Below are 18560 nucleotides of genomic sequence, written 5' to 3'. Positions count from 1 at the left end.
GGGGAGGTAGGCAAGGCTGTTGTCTTACTTTACTAACTATATCACAACCATACTGTTTCCATCACAGAAAATAGTTGTATCTATTGCCTAGAAATTTAACCCCCTTCAAAAAGATGAAGTGGCGCCTGGTTGTCTCAGTTGCCTAAGCGTCTGACTTCGGCCCAGGTCATGAACTTGCAGTTTGTGAGTTCAAGCTCTGCGTGGGGTTCTGTGCTGATAGCTCAGAGCCTGGACCCTGCTTCAGATTCTGTGTCTCATTCTCTCTCTGTTCCTCCCCAACTCGCACTCTGTCTCTCTCTCAAAAATAAAGATTAAAAAAAAACGGAATGTTTTGTGATTTACTGACAAGAGGTTTTTAAAATATGAATTATAAAGCAAAGCTTATTTTTAGTATTCATTTTGCAGCTCAGCATAATCAGTGTGCCTCTCGCCTCCCTCAAAATGAGTCCTTTCTGAAATTATAACTCTTGATTCAAAATTAGCTTTTTTTTTTTAATTTATTTATTGAGAGGGAGGAAGAGGGAGAGAATCCCAAGCAGGCTCCACGCTGTTAGTGCAGAGCCTGATGCAGCGTTTAAGCCCACAAACTGTGAGAGCATGACCTGAGCTGAAATCAAGTCAGACCCTTAACCAACTGAGCCACCCAGGCATCCCCAAAATTAGCTTCTTAATGTAAATTGTACCTTAATAATACTGATTAAAGATTAGACTTTTGGGGTGCCTGGGTGGCTTAGTTGGTTGAGCGTCCGACTTCTGCTCAGGTCATGATCTTGCCCTACATTGGGCTCTGTGCAGACAGCTCAGAACCTGGAAACTGCTTTGGATTCTCTATCTCCCTTCCTCTCTGCCCCTCGTCCGTTCACGTTCTCTCTCTCTCTCTGTCTCTTTCTCTCAAAAATAAATAAAAACTTTTTAAAAATTTATTGAAAAAAATATTAGACTTTTAACCTTGGGCATAACATATGAAATGTGTTATTATGCCCAGGTGGGTATTTATTTTGATGACAAGCTGTTATTATAGACCCTAGTCTCATGGAAGACTTGTTTTCTGTTAACAGTTCTTTGTGAATGTGGGATATTATGTCCATTTCTTATCCTTAAAAATAGGTCTCAACTTTTACTGAATCTGATTTTAAGTACAATTTGAGAATATTATGCCTCAAAGGCCACCTGGGTACTGGTACTCCCCAGCCTAAAGAAATAAGCTTAGTTTGTCCAATGCCAATCCAGATCATTCATCTGAAATAAATTTGGTAAAGCCAAAAATAAAACATACAAAAAGAGACAAACTTGCGTGCTATATGATATACCCGAGAGAGGGTTATGTAAGAAACTTAAATAAACTTAACGGATACTTATGTAAGAAAAGTGTACATCTGACTAATGTTGACTTAGCATAGAAAAATGGGCAAAGAACATCAAGACAACAAGTAGAGGGGTTCAAATGGCCAGTAAACACATGGAAACAAGGGTTTTCACCAGAGAGCACCTGGGTGGCTCAGTCTTAAGCATATGACTTCAGCTCAGGTCATGAGCATCTGGTTTGTGGGTTCAAGCCCTGCGTCGGGCTCTGTGCTGACAGAGCCTGGAGTCTGCTTCTGATTCTTTGTCTCCCTGTCTCTCTGTCCCTCCCGCACTCACGCTCTCTTTCAAAAATAAACATTAAAAAAAATTTTTTTTTTAAATAATTTTCACCAGTCAGCCTGGCAGACAGTTTTCAAAAGAGAAAGAATTTGGAGCGCCTGCTTGGCTCAGTCTGTAGAACATGTGATTCTTGATCTTGGGGTTGTAAATTCAAGTGGCATGTTGGGTGTAGAGATTACTTAAAAATAAAATCTTGAAGAAAAATAGAGAGTGCTAAATGTTGCTGGGGGTATGACACTTACACGTTGTAGGGGAGGGGATATAAATTGGTGGTCTTTGTGGAAGGTAGGTTAGCAGAGCCTTTGAAAATGTTATGTTCAATAATTCTACCTAAGAATCTGTCCCAAGGATGGGCACCTGGGTGGCTCGTTGGTTGAGTGTCCAACTTCAGCTCAGGTAATGAACTCATGGCTGTGTGTTCAAGCCCACACTGACAGCAAAGACCCCACTTCCGATCCATTGTCCCTCTCTCTCTGCACCTCCCCTGCTCATGCTCACTCTCTCTCAAAAATAAACATTAAAAACAATATATCCCAAAGAAATAATCAAATGTGGACTTATGTATAGGGATGAGTATCGTAGCATTATTTGTGATGATAAAAACGTGTAAACTGTAAGTGTCCCTCCTTAGGGAGATGACTATGTTGTGGTATACCCATACAAGAGAGAGTTAAATCACTAAAAGTGCGATTTTTGTTCAACTCTTGATGACGTGAAAAAATGCTCAAATGGTGTGGGGTGGCGGGGGGGGGCGGGTAGAATACAAAGCTTTACACACATAGAAGATTAATTTTATAAAAGAACTGCAGAGGAAAGAATAGGGTAGCAAATACAGTAATCAGTCTATCTTCACCTTTCTTTGAACTCAGCCGGAAGTAGTTTGATTTGGGGGATGGAATCCCAGAGTATATCTGAGTTTTCTATTCTCACAGGTAGTTGTTACCTAGCATACCTAGCATACTTGGAGCACATGTCTTTGTTTTTAGCACATGTCACACGTCTTTGTTTTTAGCTCATGTCACAGTTCTAGTCAAGTGACTTATGGTTTGGGCTTAAAAGGGGATCTGGGGGAGGAAGAGAGGCAGGCAGCCATGCTCTGGTTGTCTTTGGAATGTTCTGGGTCTGTCTTTTCTGATTATTATAAGGGAAGGCAGGCTGGTGTTCTAACATTGCTTCAGAAACTGTTCTTAGTGTTTAAACTTCCGACTTTAGATGAATCAGAAATGGAGAGCTTGTTTTATTCATCTCCATATCACAAGAATGTGTTAATCTAGGTGTTTTGTTTTTTTTGTTTTTTTTGTTTTTTTTCAACATTTATATTTTATTTTGGGGACAGAGAGAGACAGAGCATGAACGGGGGAGGGGCAGAGAGAGAGGGAGACACAGAATCAGAAACAGGCTCCAGGCTCTGAGCCATCAGCCCAGAGCCCGACGCGGGGCTCGAACTCACGGACCGCGAGATCGTGACCTGGCTGAAGTCGGCGCTTAACCGACTGCGCCACCCAGGCGCCCCAATCTAGGTGTTTTTTTAAAAAAAAAATGGCTAAATTCTAACCTGTGCCTTTCCTGTTGCTTTAGTCTCCCTGGTGAACTAGTAAATTACATTTGGATACGTATATGTATATATTATGTATGTATATGTATATATATACATATGTGTGTATATACATATATATGCACACGCGCGCACACACACACACACACACACACACCCTTAATGTGCCACAAGCTTTAATCTCTCCTAGATCTCCATTTGGAGACGACTGGTATCTGTGAGAATTGAATTAAAAGAAATCAGATGGCTGTGGCGCCTGGGTGGCTCAGTCCGTTAAGCGACTGACTTCGGCTCAGGTCATGATCTCACAGTTCATGAGTTCGAGCCCCGCGTAGGGCTCTGTGCTGACAGCTCAGAGCCTGGAGCCTGCTCCGGATTCTGTGTCTCCCTCTCTCTCTGCCCCTCCCCCGCTTGCACTTTGTCTCTCTCTCTCTCTCTCTCTCTCTCTCTCTGGGAAATAAATAAACATTAAAAAAAAAAAATAAGATGGCTTTTTGTGAGATCCCCATACTGTACAAGAGCACTAGAGTATGTATAGAAAGGAAATACGTATGTAGGAAAGTAGTTGGCAAAGTATGAGGCAAAAGGGAACCGTGGATTTTGCTTTGCCCTATTATTTGTTGTCTTTGTCTCTGCAGTAATTTTTTTGTTGTTTTAAGCACCTAGAAAACAGGATCACTGTCTTTGAGTTGGTATAACATTTAAGCATATGCAACTAAGTACTCATTGAACTTTTATTAGCATAGAAAAGTTCCAGTAGGAGCATTGTTTCTTAACATAAATCTACATATTGGTAGCAGTTTTTTGCCTGAGGGTGGCTCCAGTATTGAGACTGAGCTGTTTGCATGGCAAATTCAGAGTACCCAATAGATCTGTCATTTTACATTTTCTGTTGGGTCAGAAAAGGCCTGTTTCTGAGGAACAAACTCCCTCAGATTTGTTAAGGAAATGTTTCATAAAAGATTCCTTAAATCAGGTCTTTTAACTGATTTGGCCTTGGGGTCTGACTTCAAAACGCTGCAATACCACACCATGGCTTTTGAAGCCAGATTCCCAGCGTTCTGTTCATGTTCTGCACAATCCAGCTTTGTTCGCTCTGGTACCGGTCTGGGGCCCCACCCAACCCTTGTTTGTGGGTGATCACTGAGCTTTTGATAAAGGCCATCAACTGACTGTATTTTTACCATGTGCCCAGGAGGCTAAGTGTGACTGGTTTTTATTCTGCTAGCCTGCCATGGGTGTGGTTGAAAATTGTGTCTGTGTAATTTAGGGATAAAATTATCTTTTTATCAGATAAGTTGTATTTATGAACAGCATTAAATATAAAATGTCATACCTTCCTTTGCCTGTCATGGGATCAGGATTATCTACCCAACTGGGTTTCTGTGAACAGTTTAGTCACAGCCACACCATAAGGTAGGATCAGAGCTTTAATTCTGCACTCCAATGTGGTTTACTGGTCACTAGAATGTGCCCCATCAGCATTTGAAAGAATAAAGGTCATCAAGTGAGAAGGAGAAATGCATTTGGATAGGTTCTTTTGAAAATTATCTTGTGTACACATACCCATGTCAGTATCATATGCTTTGGAATAGGGCATTTCAGCAAGGTTATGGTGTTAGAAATTAACCCTGAAATCTGTGAGTTTATTTTAGCTCTGTGATTGGGCAGTACTTACATCACTAATGATGATTTGCTGCTTATTGAACTGACTGAATCATGGGCCCGTCTTCCCTAAACACCTGGGGGTACAATTGAGGGATGCATTAAAAGTCGCTTTTTAGGTTTGTTTTTAATGGTACTGTTTTATTCAGAGTGTCTCTTCATTTTCAGAGTAAGCCCCAGTCTCCAAAGAGAGTTGCTTCCCTTCCCATCAACAATGGCTCCAAAGAAAATGGGATCCATGAGGAACAAGACCAAGAACCACAGGATCTCTTTGCAGGCAAGTATGGACTCATAACTTACACTAGAAGTCTTCTAAGTTGCTGAGTTAATAAGCAAGATGTATACTGGAAACGTAACTCCACATAAGGATATGGTTATGGAGGATTCCAAATCATGTAGAATATAGTCCCTGCTATCAAGATTCTGACAGGTTTAAGGAGTAAGACATAAACATACAGATCAAGTTAGACAAGCTACTAAACAATATAAATATGGCAAGAATGCTAGAAATACTAAGTCTCAGATCTTTGAGATCAGACTAAAGTAGTAGCTTTAGACTTTTAAGACCAAGACTCATAGTAAGAATTACATTTTTGTGTCATAATCCAAAATATATACATATTTATATAAAACTGAAACAAAGTTTTATTAAGTGACTTGCTTTTACAGTACAATCTGAAATTTTCTATTGTTTCTCCTTTTTTTTTTTTTTAACTGCTATTTACAACCCATTGAGTTGATTTCATAGTTCACCAAAGAGCCACAGCCTGCAGTTTGAAAAACATTAGTATGGTGTGGGGTTTCTTAACCTTGGCACTAGTAACATTTTGGGCCTAATAATTATTTGTTTAGAGGGCCTCCCTGTTTTCAGCAGGGGGTGATTTTGCCCCCCAGAAGACACTTGGCAATGGTGAGAGCCATTTTTGGTTGTCACAGCTGGTAGTGCTATTAGTATCTGGTGGATAGAGGATGTAAATGCTGCTAAAAACCTTGTAATACACAAGACAAGCCCTCACAAAAAAATTATTTAGCTCAAAATGTCAGTAGTGCCCACATTGAGAAACTCTGGCTAAGAGTGACCTTGGAAGACTTCCTGGAAGAAGCAGAATTTATGTAGGAGAAAAAGGAGAAACAGTACTAATGGTTGGGCAGGTAAGTTTGAAAGCCAGTCAATAAACTTGAACCAGAACAGGGAGTTCTTAGAGAAGCCATGGAAGATAAGGCTTGAAATGTAGTTTGGGAGGCTTTTAGACATCAGTAATAATTACAGTTTGAATTTTCATCCTACTGTCAACTAAGAGCCACTGGCCATTTTGAATAAAGAAAGTGATATCAGAGACTCCTGGGTGGCTCAGTCGGTTAAGTGTCTGACTGTTGATTTGGGCTTCGGTCTTCATCTCCTGGTTCATGGGTTCAAGCCACATGTCAGGCTCGGTGCTGACAGTGCAGAACCTGATTGGGATTTTCTCTCTTTGCTCCTCCCCCGCTTGCACATGCACTTTCTCTCTAAATAAATACATAAATAAATTCTAAGAAAAAATAGAGTGATATGGGTAAAGTAATGTTTTAAGAAGACTGATCTAGTGGAATTACTATATAAAATGGATTGCAGTAGAGAAAAACTAGACACTTCAGAAGGCAGTTACAGATTTGCTTAAGAATGAAATGGCAGGGCACCTGGGTGGTTCAATCATTAAGCATCTGACTTTGGCTTAGGTTATGATTTCATGATTAGTGAGTTCGAGTCCCACATCAGGTGATTTCAAGCCCCACTTCTGGTAAGCCCTGCTTCATTCTGTCTTTCTGCCCCTCGCTCACTTGCACCCTCTCTCTCTCAAAAAAAGAAAAGAAGAAGCAGAAGAAAGAAAGAAAGAAAGAAAGAAAGAAAGAAAGAAAGAAAGATATGGCAATGACCAAAAATAAGAGGATATAAATGGGAAGGGAAAGGTGAAAACTTTTCAAAAGAGAAATCAACAAAATTTGGTTGTTGTTGTTAGTGATTGGATGTAATGGACATCCAAAAATGGGAATTGAAGATGGAGTCAAAGGTTTCAAATCCAAGGATTAAGAAGAAAATGAGCATTTTGAGAACTACATTCTGAAAGAAGAAACTGGCTTTGAGGGAAAAGTGAGTTTGGGTTTTAGATATTTTAAATTTGAAATGCAAAGGAAAATGCCCAGGAGGTGATTTGAACTGTGGTACTCTACCTGGGGAGAGAGGGAGGAACGGAACACACAGGAGTTGTTTTCCTAGAGTGAGCAACTCAGAGAAGAGTGGTGAGCAAAGGGAGACATGGGAGGGCAGAGGATAACATCTTGGGAAGGTCCTCTCATTAGAACTCTGGTAGGAAATTTAAAAGACGTGAAAGTGGGGTGCCTGGGTGGCTCAGTCGGTTAAGCATTGTACTTTGGCTCAGGTCATGATCTCACAGTTCGTGAATTTGAGCCCCGTGTTGGGCTCTGTGCTGACAGCTTGGAGACTGGAGCCTTCTTCGGATTCTGTGTCAGTCTCTCTCTCTCTGCCTTTCCCCCGCTTGCACTCTTGTCTCTCTCTCCCTCAAAATAAATAAACATTAAAAAAAATTGTTTTTAAAGACGTGAAAGAGAAGTTAGAATGACTTTAATGATTTATTAGAAGATTTTCCAATTCCTTTTATCTCTGAAACTTAAAAGTGCACACTGTTCATTCTGGTAGTAATTGTTTTGGATAAAGTTACTGGAGGAGAAATGCAATTATCTAATGAATTATCTTTAGTTATATGGCAGGTTAAAAAGGGGTTTTTCTCGGGGCGCTTGGGTGGCTCAGTAGGTTGAGTGTCCGACTTAGGCTCAGGTCATGATCTCGCAGTTCATGAGTTCAAGCCCCCCGTCAGGCTCCGTGTTGAGGGCTCTATGCTGCCAGCTTGGAGCCTGGAGCCTGCTTCGGATTCTGTGTCTCCCTCTCTCTCTGCCCCTTCCCACTCATGCTGTCTCTCCCTGTCTCTCAAAAATGAATAAACATTAAAAAAATTAAAAAAAAAGGGGGGGGGTTTCTCTGTGGGTCCTTAACATTCATATTATCTTTCCTTATAAGAAGACTTGAAATCTTAGTGTGACTGAGTTACCCCTATGGCTGGATTTTATGTACATGAACATGTAGGAAATCTTTATCACGGACATATTTATGAGTAATGAAGATTCCGATTTACTTTGATCCCCTACTGTTTTCATAAGCAGCCAGTACCTGCCTCACTACTAAGAAAGGAACATGAAAGGAATACCTGTAATGAGACATTTAATTTAGGACTTGAGTAGCTTCTCAGGTGTCTTAGATATGGATTGTGGAGATTTAAATGTTCTGGGTTTATTTTCCACATGATTAGTTCAGTGACAATCTGAGTCTCTGTGATGGAGCACAAAGGCTTTTCCATTACTCTTGTCAAGAGTGCAGAGAAAACCCCTTTAAAATTTTTAATTTTTATTTCTTTATTTTAGTGAGAGAGAGAAAGCAGGGGAGAAGGGTGGGGGGGTGGGGGGGGAGAGAGAGAGAGAGAGAGAGAGAAAATCTCAAGCAGGCTCCACACTCAGTGAGGAACCCAACACAGGGCTCAATCTCATGATCCTGGGATCATGACCTGAGCTGAAATCAAGTGAGATGCTCAGCCAACTGAGCTACCCAGGCACCCTGAAAAAAAGAAAAAAAAAACCAACACTTTCTAACATAAGATTAGGCATCTTTGTCACATGAATATCAGTAAAAGATACATAGCTCTTCAAAAGGCTTTCAGTAGCACTTAATAAGTGAAAGGTTTAAAATAAGAAGTACCTCCAGGGTGCCTGGATGGCTCAGTCAGTTAAGCATCTAACTTCCTGCTCAGGTCTTGATGTTGCAGTTTGTGGGTTTGAGCCCTGCATCAGGCTCCACGCTGACTGTGCAGAGCCTGCTTGGTAGTGTCTCTCTCTCTCTATCTCTTTTTCTCTCTCTCTCTCTACCCCTCTTCGATTTGCATGTGCACATTCTCTCAAAAAAGTGCCTCATGTTTCATTTCCAAACACATTTGTTAACTTAATTATTTACTTGGGGCCTACATGGTGTAACTTTAACATACTTCAGTTGGTTGCTTGCTCCAAAGAGCCCTACCACCCTGAGACGTTTATCATGTGTACTTTTTTTTTGTTTTGTACACCCACACCAGGGTCAGATTACATAGCCACCTTCTTTTCCTGTAGGTACCAGGTTCCAACAGTGTGACATCCATGTTTGTAGGCATGATTCATATTTAATGATTAGAACATTGATCTAGGACTTAGTTATACCTTATAGACCCCCATCTCCGGTTTCATTTTAGCTCCAAGGAAAGTCTAGAAAAGAAAAACAAATAGCTTTCTTTGAATTTTCTAAGAGTAAAATTGAATGCCTACTGATCAGGCTAAACCCAAGTAGTTATTTATGTTTTTCTTTCTTTATTTTTTTTTTTAACGTTTATTTATTTTTGGGACAGAGAGAGACAGAGCATGAACGGGGGAGGGGCAGAGAGAGAGGGAGACACAGAATCAGAAACTGGCTCCAGGCTCTGAGCCATCAGCCCAGAGCCCGACACGGGGCTCGAACTCACAGACCACGAGATCGTGACCTGGCTGAAGTCGGACGCTTAACTGACTGCGCCACCCAGGCGCCCCTATGTTTTTCTTTATTAAAAAGGAAAAAAGTCTTAGCTGTTTAGGTTTTGAACTTCTAGTTCTATTGCTCCAAGTTGAAAGTGCATTCTTTTTATTAGTCAAAAAAAATTTAATGTCTAAAAATGGTACATAATGCTCTTTTAAAATCCTTTCTAGAACACTTACGGAATGAGTTGTGCTCAACTGAGATTTTCCCAGATAGACAAAAGCAATTTTAAGCACTATTTTTTTTAACGGTTTTTATTAGAAAGATTTTCAGATGTTACAACATCTTTTTATCCCCCTTGGATAGCGTGTGTTAAACATAATCTTTGCAAGATGATCTAAAAGTATAATTGTAAACAATTTTTTAATGTTTATTTTTGAGAGCGAGACAGAGTGTGAGCAGGGAGGGGGCAGAGAGAGAGGGAGACACAGAATCTGAAGCAGGCTCCAGGCTCTGAGCTGTCAGCACAGAACCCGAGGAGGAGCTTGAACCCACGAACTTCTGAGATCATGACCTGAACCGAAGTCAGACGCTTAACCGACTGAGCCACCCAGGTGCCCCTGTAAACAATTCTTAAACTGTGCTAAACATTAAAAAAAAGGCGGGGGGGACACCTGGGTGGCTCAGTCAGTTAAGCATCCGACTTCGGTTCAGGTCATGATTTCACACTTCGTGGGTTTGAGCCCCGCGTCGGGCTCTGTGCTGACGGCTCAGAGCCTGGAGCCTGTTTCAGATTCTGTGTCTCCCTCTCTCCTTGCCCCTCCCCTGTTCACGCTCTGTCTCTGTCTCAAGAATAAATAAATATTATAAAACAAAAACAAAAAACAAAAAAAAACCCGAAAACTGTGCTAAAACAACATTGCCAATCTCAGGCGTGACGAATAGTGTCTTTTCCCAAGTGTTACGGTGTTTGTATTTTGGGTCTGTTTTTTCTAGCTTAACGGTTTTCCTGATTTCCTTTGATGTCATTTTTTTGCTGTCAGTACATCTAACTCTAGCTGAACTCACTCTTCTTTTACAAACAGTTATAACAGGAATAAATAGAGTTTATATAGGGTTTTAAGGGAATATTCCTAATAGTAAAGTAAATTGGTAATAGTAAAGTAAATAGTAAAGTAAAATAGTAAAGTAAATTCCTAATTAGTAAAGTAAAGTCTGACTTTGGCTATGTAGTCTTTTTGCTTAATACCTGATTCTTCCCTAAATTTTATGTAGGAGAGGATAGCTAAGCAGTTGTATTTGGAAATGGGAGAGATTGTTGTGCCAAACTAGTGCCAAAAGAGCACTTCCCTTACCATTCTCCCCTTTTATCTATGTAAAAACTTCTTCCTTTGTTCTGTTCACCTGGGTCAAATTTCTCTACTCTCACTCTTTTAGTTTGAAAACGTGTAAGTATTGCGAGTGGTTGCTGTTGTTTTTTGTCTTAGCCTATAGAACTGAAGTTTAGCCATCAGAGACCCATTATGGATCTGCATTGTAAAATATCAACTATTTTTAGATGCCACAGTGGAGCTCTCCCTGGACAGTACACAAAATAATCAGAAGAAGGTGCCAGCCAAAGCGCTGATTTCTCTTCCTCCACAGGAAGCCACAAATTCTTCTAAGCCCCAGACAAGCTATGAGGAGGTGAGAATTTGTGCTATTGGTCTTGTTTCTTTTGGATTTTTAGGACTGTGTTGCCAGTCTAAAGTTCAGTTGACTATGAACCTTGAAAAAATATTTATGACTCTTGAAGAAGACTTTTATGGTTAATGGACAGCCAAAACCCAATAAAGAACTCTTTCCTGGTCAGAGTATCTATTACCCAGAGGATAACACAGAGGCTTTCAGTGAACACTAATGATACTTAATGTCTGAAGCTCCCATATTCAAGAGTATAGTCTTTCCTCATTCCCTCTTTAGCCCAACAAACACAAGTCTTCCAAAATCTAGTAATTATTCATTATGATCAAAATAAGGTTTTAGGTGAATAGATGTAACAAAGTCCTTTGAGCAGTCTTCACCTTAAAATTGTAGAGGTTGATTCATTGGGATTATTGGAAATGGACAGAACTTAACACTGATGTGTAGAAGGATATAAATTAATGTTGTTATATTGAAACAAGGTAAGTACAGGGCAAAATTAACAGCCTTTTTTGTGTATTAACTCTCATGGTTTGTCTTCTCTTTAAAAGCTAGAGGAAGAAGAACAGGAAGACCAATTTGATTTGACAGTTGGTATAACTGATCCTGAGAAGATAGGTAAGTGTACTTGAACATCCTTCTGATGTTAGGATGTGGCCAAGGAAAACATGGCTAGCCAGTTTCTACATGGTTACCTCTAGAGCTGAATTAGCAAATGTGAAGTGCTTCATCATTCTCTCTCCTGTAAGTTTATTCCCCTTGCTATGCTTCTAAGGCTAGAAATAGTAGTTACCTAGTACTTTATTAGGCTTTTTTTTTTGCTTTTGGGAAAAAAAATCAGAGACTTTAAATACTATTAGAATTCTTTCTTAAAGATTTTATTTTTAAGTAATCTCTACACCCAACATGGGGCGTGAACCTACAACCCCAAGATCAAGAGTTGCATGCTCCACTGACTGAGCCAGCCAGGTGCCCCAGAATCCTTTCTTAAAAACCCAAACATTGCGGGACACCTGAGCTTAGTCAGTTGAGCATCCGACTTTGGCTTGGGTCATGATCTCACAGTTTCTGAGTTTGAGCCCCTCTTAGGATCCTCTGTCCCCCCTCTTTCTGCCCCTCCCCTACTTGCACTCTCTGTCTCTCAAAAATAAACATTAAAAAAAAAAAACAACCAAAAATTGCTTTTTCCCACAGAGTTGATAAGACCATTTTACTTTTCTTTGAAATCATAAATTCTATTTAAGCATCCTAAAACATGTTCTAAAATTTGAGGGTACTAAATTTGTTTTTCCCCTAAAAAGTTTGGAATTCTTGTTACATATTATTTATCATGCATTCTTGATAGCCTAAAGAAGTACCTAAGTCTGTATCTCTCTTTGATAGGTAATGACTAAAGGACCTGGTTGAATTTTGGTCAAGTTTGGGGGAAGTTGGGTTTTCAAAAAGCACAATACATAATTTTGGCCAGAACTTGGGTTTTCTGGATGGCCTTCCCATGTCGCAAATTTGTGAAAGCTATTATCGAACAGAGAGCAGCAGGCCTCAACTTTCCTTGTTCTAGGTACAGTCCCTGAGAAAAGAGGCTTTACAGAACCTTTCCTCCTAAACATGGGTGCTGTTTATATGGTCAAGAGGAAAATGTAATTTCCAACCCTTTGTTCTGAACTAGAAACAGGAAATTAAAAAAAAATTTTTTTTAACATTTATGCAATTTTGAGAGACAGAGACCAGGTGCAAGCGGAGGAAGGGCAGAGAGAGAAGGAGACACAGAATCTGAAGCAGGCTCCAGGCTCTGAGCTGTCAGCACAGAGCCTGACATGGGTCTCAAACCCACGAACCGTGAGATGATGACTTGAGCTGAAGTCGGATGCTTAACCAACTGAGCCAACCAGGCACCCCTAGAAACAGGAATTTATAAACTGTAATTAGACTTTATGCCAAAATGGTTTGTTGAGTTTGACTTTTCCTAGATTGTTGCACTGGTAAGATGTTTATGAGCATGTTATACAGTTTCCCCATCCAGTAGTAGAGGAAACTGAGGGCTACTAGGTGAAATACAGCTTTCCTGTCAGGTCACAGTATGGTCCGTGGTAGAGCCTGGGCCAGTACTTTGGATTACATGTGCGGGGTTATTTTTTGCCTCTCCAATATTTATAAGTATTTTGTAAGCACATTGATTTTAAGTTAGTTAAACTTTACTTGCTTTAAATCCTTAGTAGAATAAGAATAATTGAATAATACTAATTGTTTTAATATTTAAAAGTCATAATGTTTTAGGGACACCTGGGTAGCTCAGTTGGTGAAGTGTCCGACTTCAGCTCAAGTCATGATATCACAGTTCGTGAGTTTGAGCCCCCATGTCGGGATCTGTTCTGACAGCTCAGAGCCTGGAGCCTGCTTCGGATTCTGTGTTTCCCTCTCTCTGCCCCTCCCCTGCTCATACTCTGTCTCTCTCTCTCTGTCTCTCAAAAATAAATAAACATTCAAAAATAAATAAAAGTCATGATGTTTTGAAAAAATAATGAAATAAAAGTCATGAAGTTTAATAGACGAGAAGAGGGAGGGAGTATATTAGTTTCCTACGGCTTCTGTAACAAAGTACTACAAATAGAGTGCTTAAAACAACAGTAATATATTTGCTCACAATTCTGAAATCATGGTATCAGCAAGGCCATCCTCCCTCTGAAGGCACTAGGGAAGGTTTTCTGTGTCTCTCCTCTAGCTTCTGGGAGCCTCAGGCATTCCTTGGCTTGTAGCTGCATCGCCCCAATTTCTGCCTTCATTGTCACATGACATTCTACCTGGGCGTCTTCACATTGTCTTCCCTCTATATATGTCTATCTCTGTGTCCACATTTCTCTTTATAAGGACAGAAGTCATATTGAATTAGGGCCCACTACTACTGACCTCATTTTTACTTGATTGCTTCTATAAGACCCTGTTTCCAAATAAGGTCACACTCTGAGATGCTGGCAGTTAGGACTTTTAACATATCTTTTTAGGAGTACAGAATTCATTCCATAACAGTAATTTAAACATCCTGTGGATCAGATTTATTTAAACACAGATCCCTTTGGTGATAAGCTTTCATTCCCTGTATCATAGTCTAGGTTCTTAGTCACGTTGATGCCAAGAAACCAGCTGCTTAGAGCATGTTCATATTCAGGACCTGATCTTGGGGCACCCTATCTGGCTCAGTTATTGGAGCATGTGACTCTTGATATCAGGGTTGTAAGTTTGAGCCCCATGTTGCATGTAGAGATTACATTAACAAAAAACAAAAAAACCTGATTTTTACAACCACACCTTCTATTTGTGTGGGCTGTTTATTCAACATGTGCTTCTCCTTCCCACATCTAAATAATTAGAAACCGGGGTGCCTGGCTGACTCAGTTGGTAGAGCATGCTACTCTTGATCTCAGGGTCATGAGTTAAAGCCCCACACTGAGATTACTTAAAACCTTGGGGCACCTGGGTGGCTCAGTCAGTTGGGCATCTGACTCTTGATTTTGGCTCAGGTCATGATTTCACAGTTCATAAGATGGAGTCCCATGCTTTGAGTGCAGCCTATTTAGGATTTTGTCTCTCCCTCTCTCTCTGCCCCTCCCCTGCGCACGTGTTCTCATTCTCTGTCTCTCTCTCTCTCTCTTTCTTTCTCTTTCTCTCTCTCTCTCTCTCTCTCTAAAAATAAATGTTTTGAAAAGTGAAAACAAAAAATAAAACCAAACAAATAAATAAATAGGATCCCACTTCTACCAGGATGTGCTTTTTAGAGCCATGGTAATTTGTATATGCCATCTCCAACTCTCTGAAATTATTTAGGAAGTTAATGTAAATTTAAAACTGCTGTATTACTAGCCCATTTCCATATTTTATGAACTCTCTGTGTACATGCAGGTATGTTTTCCCTCACTCATTGCCTCAGTAAAAGCAGCTGATGGGCTGGCAAACTGATGATCTTGCTTTGCTGTTAGGTGTTACGTATGTTTGCATTTAGGCTTCCTTTTTTGCAGGCACTAAATTAAGGGGTTGACCACTTTGAAATTTGACTATGACCTCTGAATGAAATTTTGAATACTTTTTCTGTAAAGTAAATTTAGATTTTTTTTCCTTTTAACAGTGGTAAATGTTCTTGGTAGTGTTAGGCAATGTAGTGGTTAGAAGAGAACTAACAGTGGTAATTGATACGCAGTAATTTCTAAGGGTTAGCTTATGATTTCTGTTTCACGTACACCCTTTTCGTAGTATTAGAAAGGTAGAGAAGACAAGCCCTTCCTTCCTGTATAATCTCCAACTTCTCTATGTACTTTTTAAAAACAGGCATTCCTAGCCATCTCATTGAAACCAGGTTGCCTGCTGTATGTGCCCTGCCGATCCAGTACTGCACCTTCTTCCCCTGGGCCCTGTCCCAGGACCAGTTCAGAATCATAAGCACCTAGTAATTGTTGACCTAGGTTTTCCTGTTTGGTGTGAGGAAGAATTGAGTGGGGGAAGAAGGGAACAAAACCAACCCAAAACACCACATTCTAGCCCTGGAGCCTTGTCAGAGTCCACTGTATGTCTTTTCACTGCTCAGGGAGTCAATGGTGCCTTTATGTCCCTAAGTGGTCTAGGTCAGAACACTACCACAGAGAAAAACAATTGCTTGAATCCCAAATTATTTAACAGTCAAAGGCTTTTTCAGAAAAATAATTCCTCCAGGAAAGAGATTTGTGTGACATCAGGCAGCCGAAGCGTCTTCCTGCCAGGCCCTTTGCTCTGGATGAACATGCTAGATGAGAGAGGTCAGTGTCCCCCAGCACCAATGGAGGGGTCCGTGACAGTATTTCTGAAAGAGCAAACCGAGCCCAGAGCTAGCTTAGGGTAGAACTGCTTGTTTCCTTTTACATCAGTTGCTTCCTTCTCCTGCTTTATACAGCAAGAGAATTGTTTGATTTTAGACAGATGTGTATAACCAGCCCAAATATTGGCATGGTAACAACCGATGGATTGTCAGTATCCAGTGCTGCTTTGTGAAGGGTATAAATGGAGCCTGGCCTTGGAACAGGGGGCTGACTCTCTTGTTTAACTCAACCTGGGACCCCGCCAGCATCCGTGGGGGCATGATATGTGCCGCAAAGACCTTAAGGCAAAGTAGGAGATTGTAGGATAGTTTATAAAGCTTGGAGATGAAACAAGTGTCTCTTCTTATACAGGGCCCCTGTGGTTTATGATTCCTGGTTAGATATTAGCAAGATCAGCACTGCTTTAGTTTGCAGAATACTTCTCTCATGCTTTCTTGTTTTCCCACAGGGGATGGTATGAATGCCTATGTAGCCTACAAAGTTACAACACAGGTGAGTCCAAGCGACCGAGCTGGTAACCATCTTAATAGACTTGGGTGTTTATACCAAGAAGGTCATCATTCAGATTATTTCTGGGTATTTCCTTAGTTTCTTTGCCAACATCCTCCTTCAAGTTTACTCAAGATGGAGCAAGCCTGCATCCCTTTGGTAATCTCATCTGAGCCTTTCCACTTTTCTTCCAGAGAGCTAACACTTCAGTGTGAAACTTTGTAAGTTTTATTAAGACATGTGGTATCTCTGACATTTTTCCCGTCCTTTGTAGGAACTTTGTGGCTTAGAACTAGTTTGGTGGATTGCCCCAAACTATGTCATCTGTTTAAAAATTGTCAGTTCTTATGAGGTTTCCTGTGTGGAACTTCTTCTAATGCTTTCCCTGCCCTTTTACCCCTCAGGTCTGGTCTTCCTTTTTTATATAACATTAATGCATACAAAACTTACACAATGTTGTATGCAGGTTATGAAGCATAAAAAATGAAGCCCCGAACCTACCACCAGTCTTAAGATGAGTACCATTGAATCTGCCTGCGTGTTTCTCCCTGTCATATCCCCTGCCTCACACCTTAAGGACAACCACTCTCCTGAGTTGTCTCTCATTTCCTTTATAAAAATTGTTCACATATGTATCTCTAAACAGTATGCTGTTTTGCTTTGTCCTTAAGTTTCATAAAAACGGCATCATGCTGAAAATAAGCGCTTTTTTTACTAGCATTGTTTCTCAGACCCATCCATGTTGCGTGTAGCTGTAGTTAGTCCATTGTGTGATTATAGCATAATATATTTATCTGTTTTCCTGTTGTGAATATTTGGCATGTTTCCAGTTTCTGTAATTATGAACCACGACCTTTCTTGCACATGTCTCTTAGTGCACACGTAGAAGAGTTTCTCTAGAGTGTATAAAAACAGGAGGAGTCCCCCAGGGTACTAGATAGAGCAGATGTTGAGGAAAAGGAATATAAACTTTTGTTTTTGTTTCTGTTTTTTTTAATACAAACTTTTAAAAAAGTCTTTGTACCAATTTATACTCCCACTGGCATGTGTGTAAAAGTTCCCATTGATATACTCCCCTGCTAACAACTGGCAAGGACAGCCTCCTTAGATTTTGCCTACCTGGTGAGTATTAAATGATCTGTCATTATGATATAGGCCTCGTCTTTTTTGCTAGAAGTTTCCTTTATATTGTCTTACTACTACTTGTTGGCCTGCCCCCTGTGAGTTCTAGATCCTGTGACACTTTAGAGTTTAAAGTGTCTACAGTGTAGATATTTCACCTGATCCTCCCCCCTCTAGTCTGTCTTTTGTTTCACTGCTTTGTTTCCAGCGGCAAATACCCTTAATAAGGCAGTGCAAGATGAATGGGTTGTAGGTGACCATAGATTTCCTCTTTAAACTAGACTTCAACCTCTGTTTCCTTTTAGAACAAGTGTTCTCAACCTCGAAGTAGAACTGGATTTGAATTTAATTAGTTGCCTTTGTAATGCTATACATTTTGTTTTATGCATTTAATACTCTTATCCTGAGAAGGGCTCTGTAGACTTCCTGACAGTGGAGACTGTAGTTCAGAAGGTTTAAGAATCTCAGACTTGGAGAAAGTTATTTGCCAGGTGACTAAAGGACAGGGATCTGGGAAGTAAACTCCTTTCACATCAACCAGATGACTTTACAGATACTCATCTTCTATTTGAAATGATATCGCCTTGTGTTTTTTCTGTCCCCAAGACGAGCCTACCAATGTTCAGGAGTAAACAGTTTGCGGTGAAAAGAAGATTTAGTGACTTTCTGGGTCTTTACGAGAAGCTTTCGGAGAAACATTCTCAGAATGGCTTTATTGTCCCTCCTCCACCCGAGAAAAGCCTAATAGGTAAGCATGTGGTCTTTAATTCTGCCTGGATTTTTTCCTTTGTGTTCTTTCTGCAATATACTTTCTACTTAGTATATGAGAATACTTCTCTTAACTGTGGAATCTTACGGTTAGGAAAGAAATATTTCCAATGTTTTCCTGTAAATCACATGAGGCCAAGAGAAATAGCATGTTTTGACATGTACTCTTTCCTTGGGTGCAATAGGAGGCTATGCTTTGAGCTTT

At 40.3% G+C, this 18560-nt stretch overlaps 1 protein-coding gene across 2 annotated transcripts in view; it reads left to right on the top strand.

The window, feature by feature from the left end:
* Window positions 1-18560, top strand: part of SNX1 (sorting nexin 1) — a 40262-nt gene that overhangs the window by 8992 nt on the left and 12710 nt on the right. For both annotated transcript variants that reach the window (XM_045447936.1, XM_045447935.1), the window contains exons 2-6: window positions 5033-5141; window positions 11008-11135; window positions 11684-11750; window positions 16425-16468; window positions 18194-18335. In XM_045447936.1, coding sequence (XP_045303892.1) covers window positions 5033-5141; window positions 11008-11135; window positions 11684-11750; window positions 16425-16468; window positions 18194-18335 — 490 coding nt within the window. The remainder of the gene's footprint in view (window positions 1-5032; window positions 5142-11007; window positions 11136-11683; window positions 11751-16424; window positions 16469-18193; window positions 18336-18560) is intronic.

Source organism: Leopardus geoffroyi, chromosome B3 (assembly GCF_018350155.1).
Source record: "Leopardus geoffroyi isolate Oge1 chromosome B3, O.geoffroyi_Oge1_pat1.0, whole genome shotgun sequence".
Lineage (NCBI taxonomy): Eukaryota > Metazoa > Chordata > Mammalia > Carnivora > Felidae > Leopardus > Leopardus geoffroyi.
The sequence above is the reverse complement of the archived record's forward strand: the minus strand, read 5'-3'. Positions and strand labels throughout refer to the sequence as shown.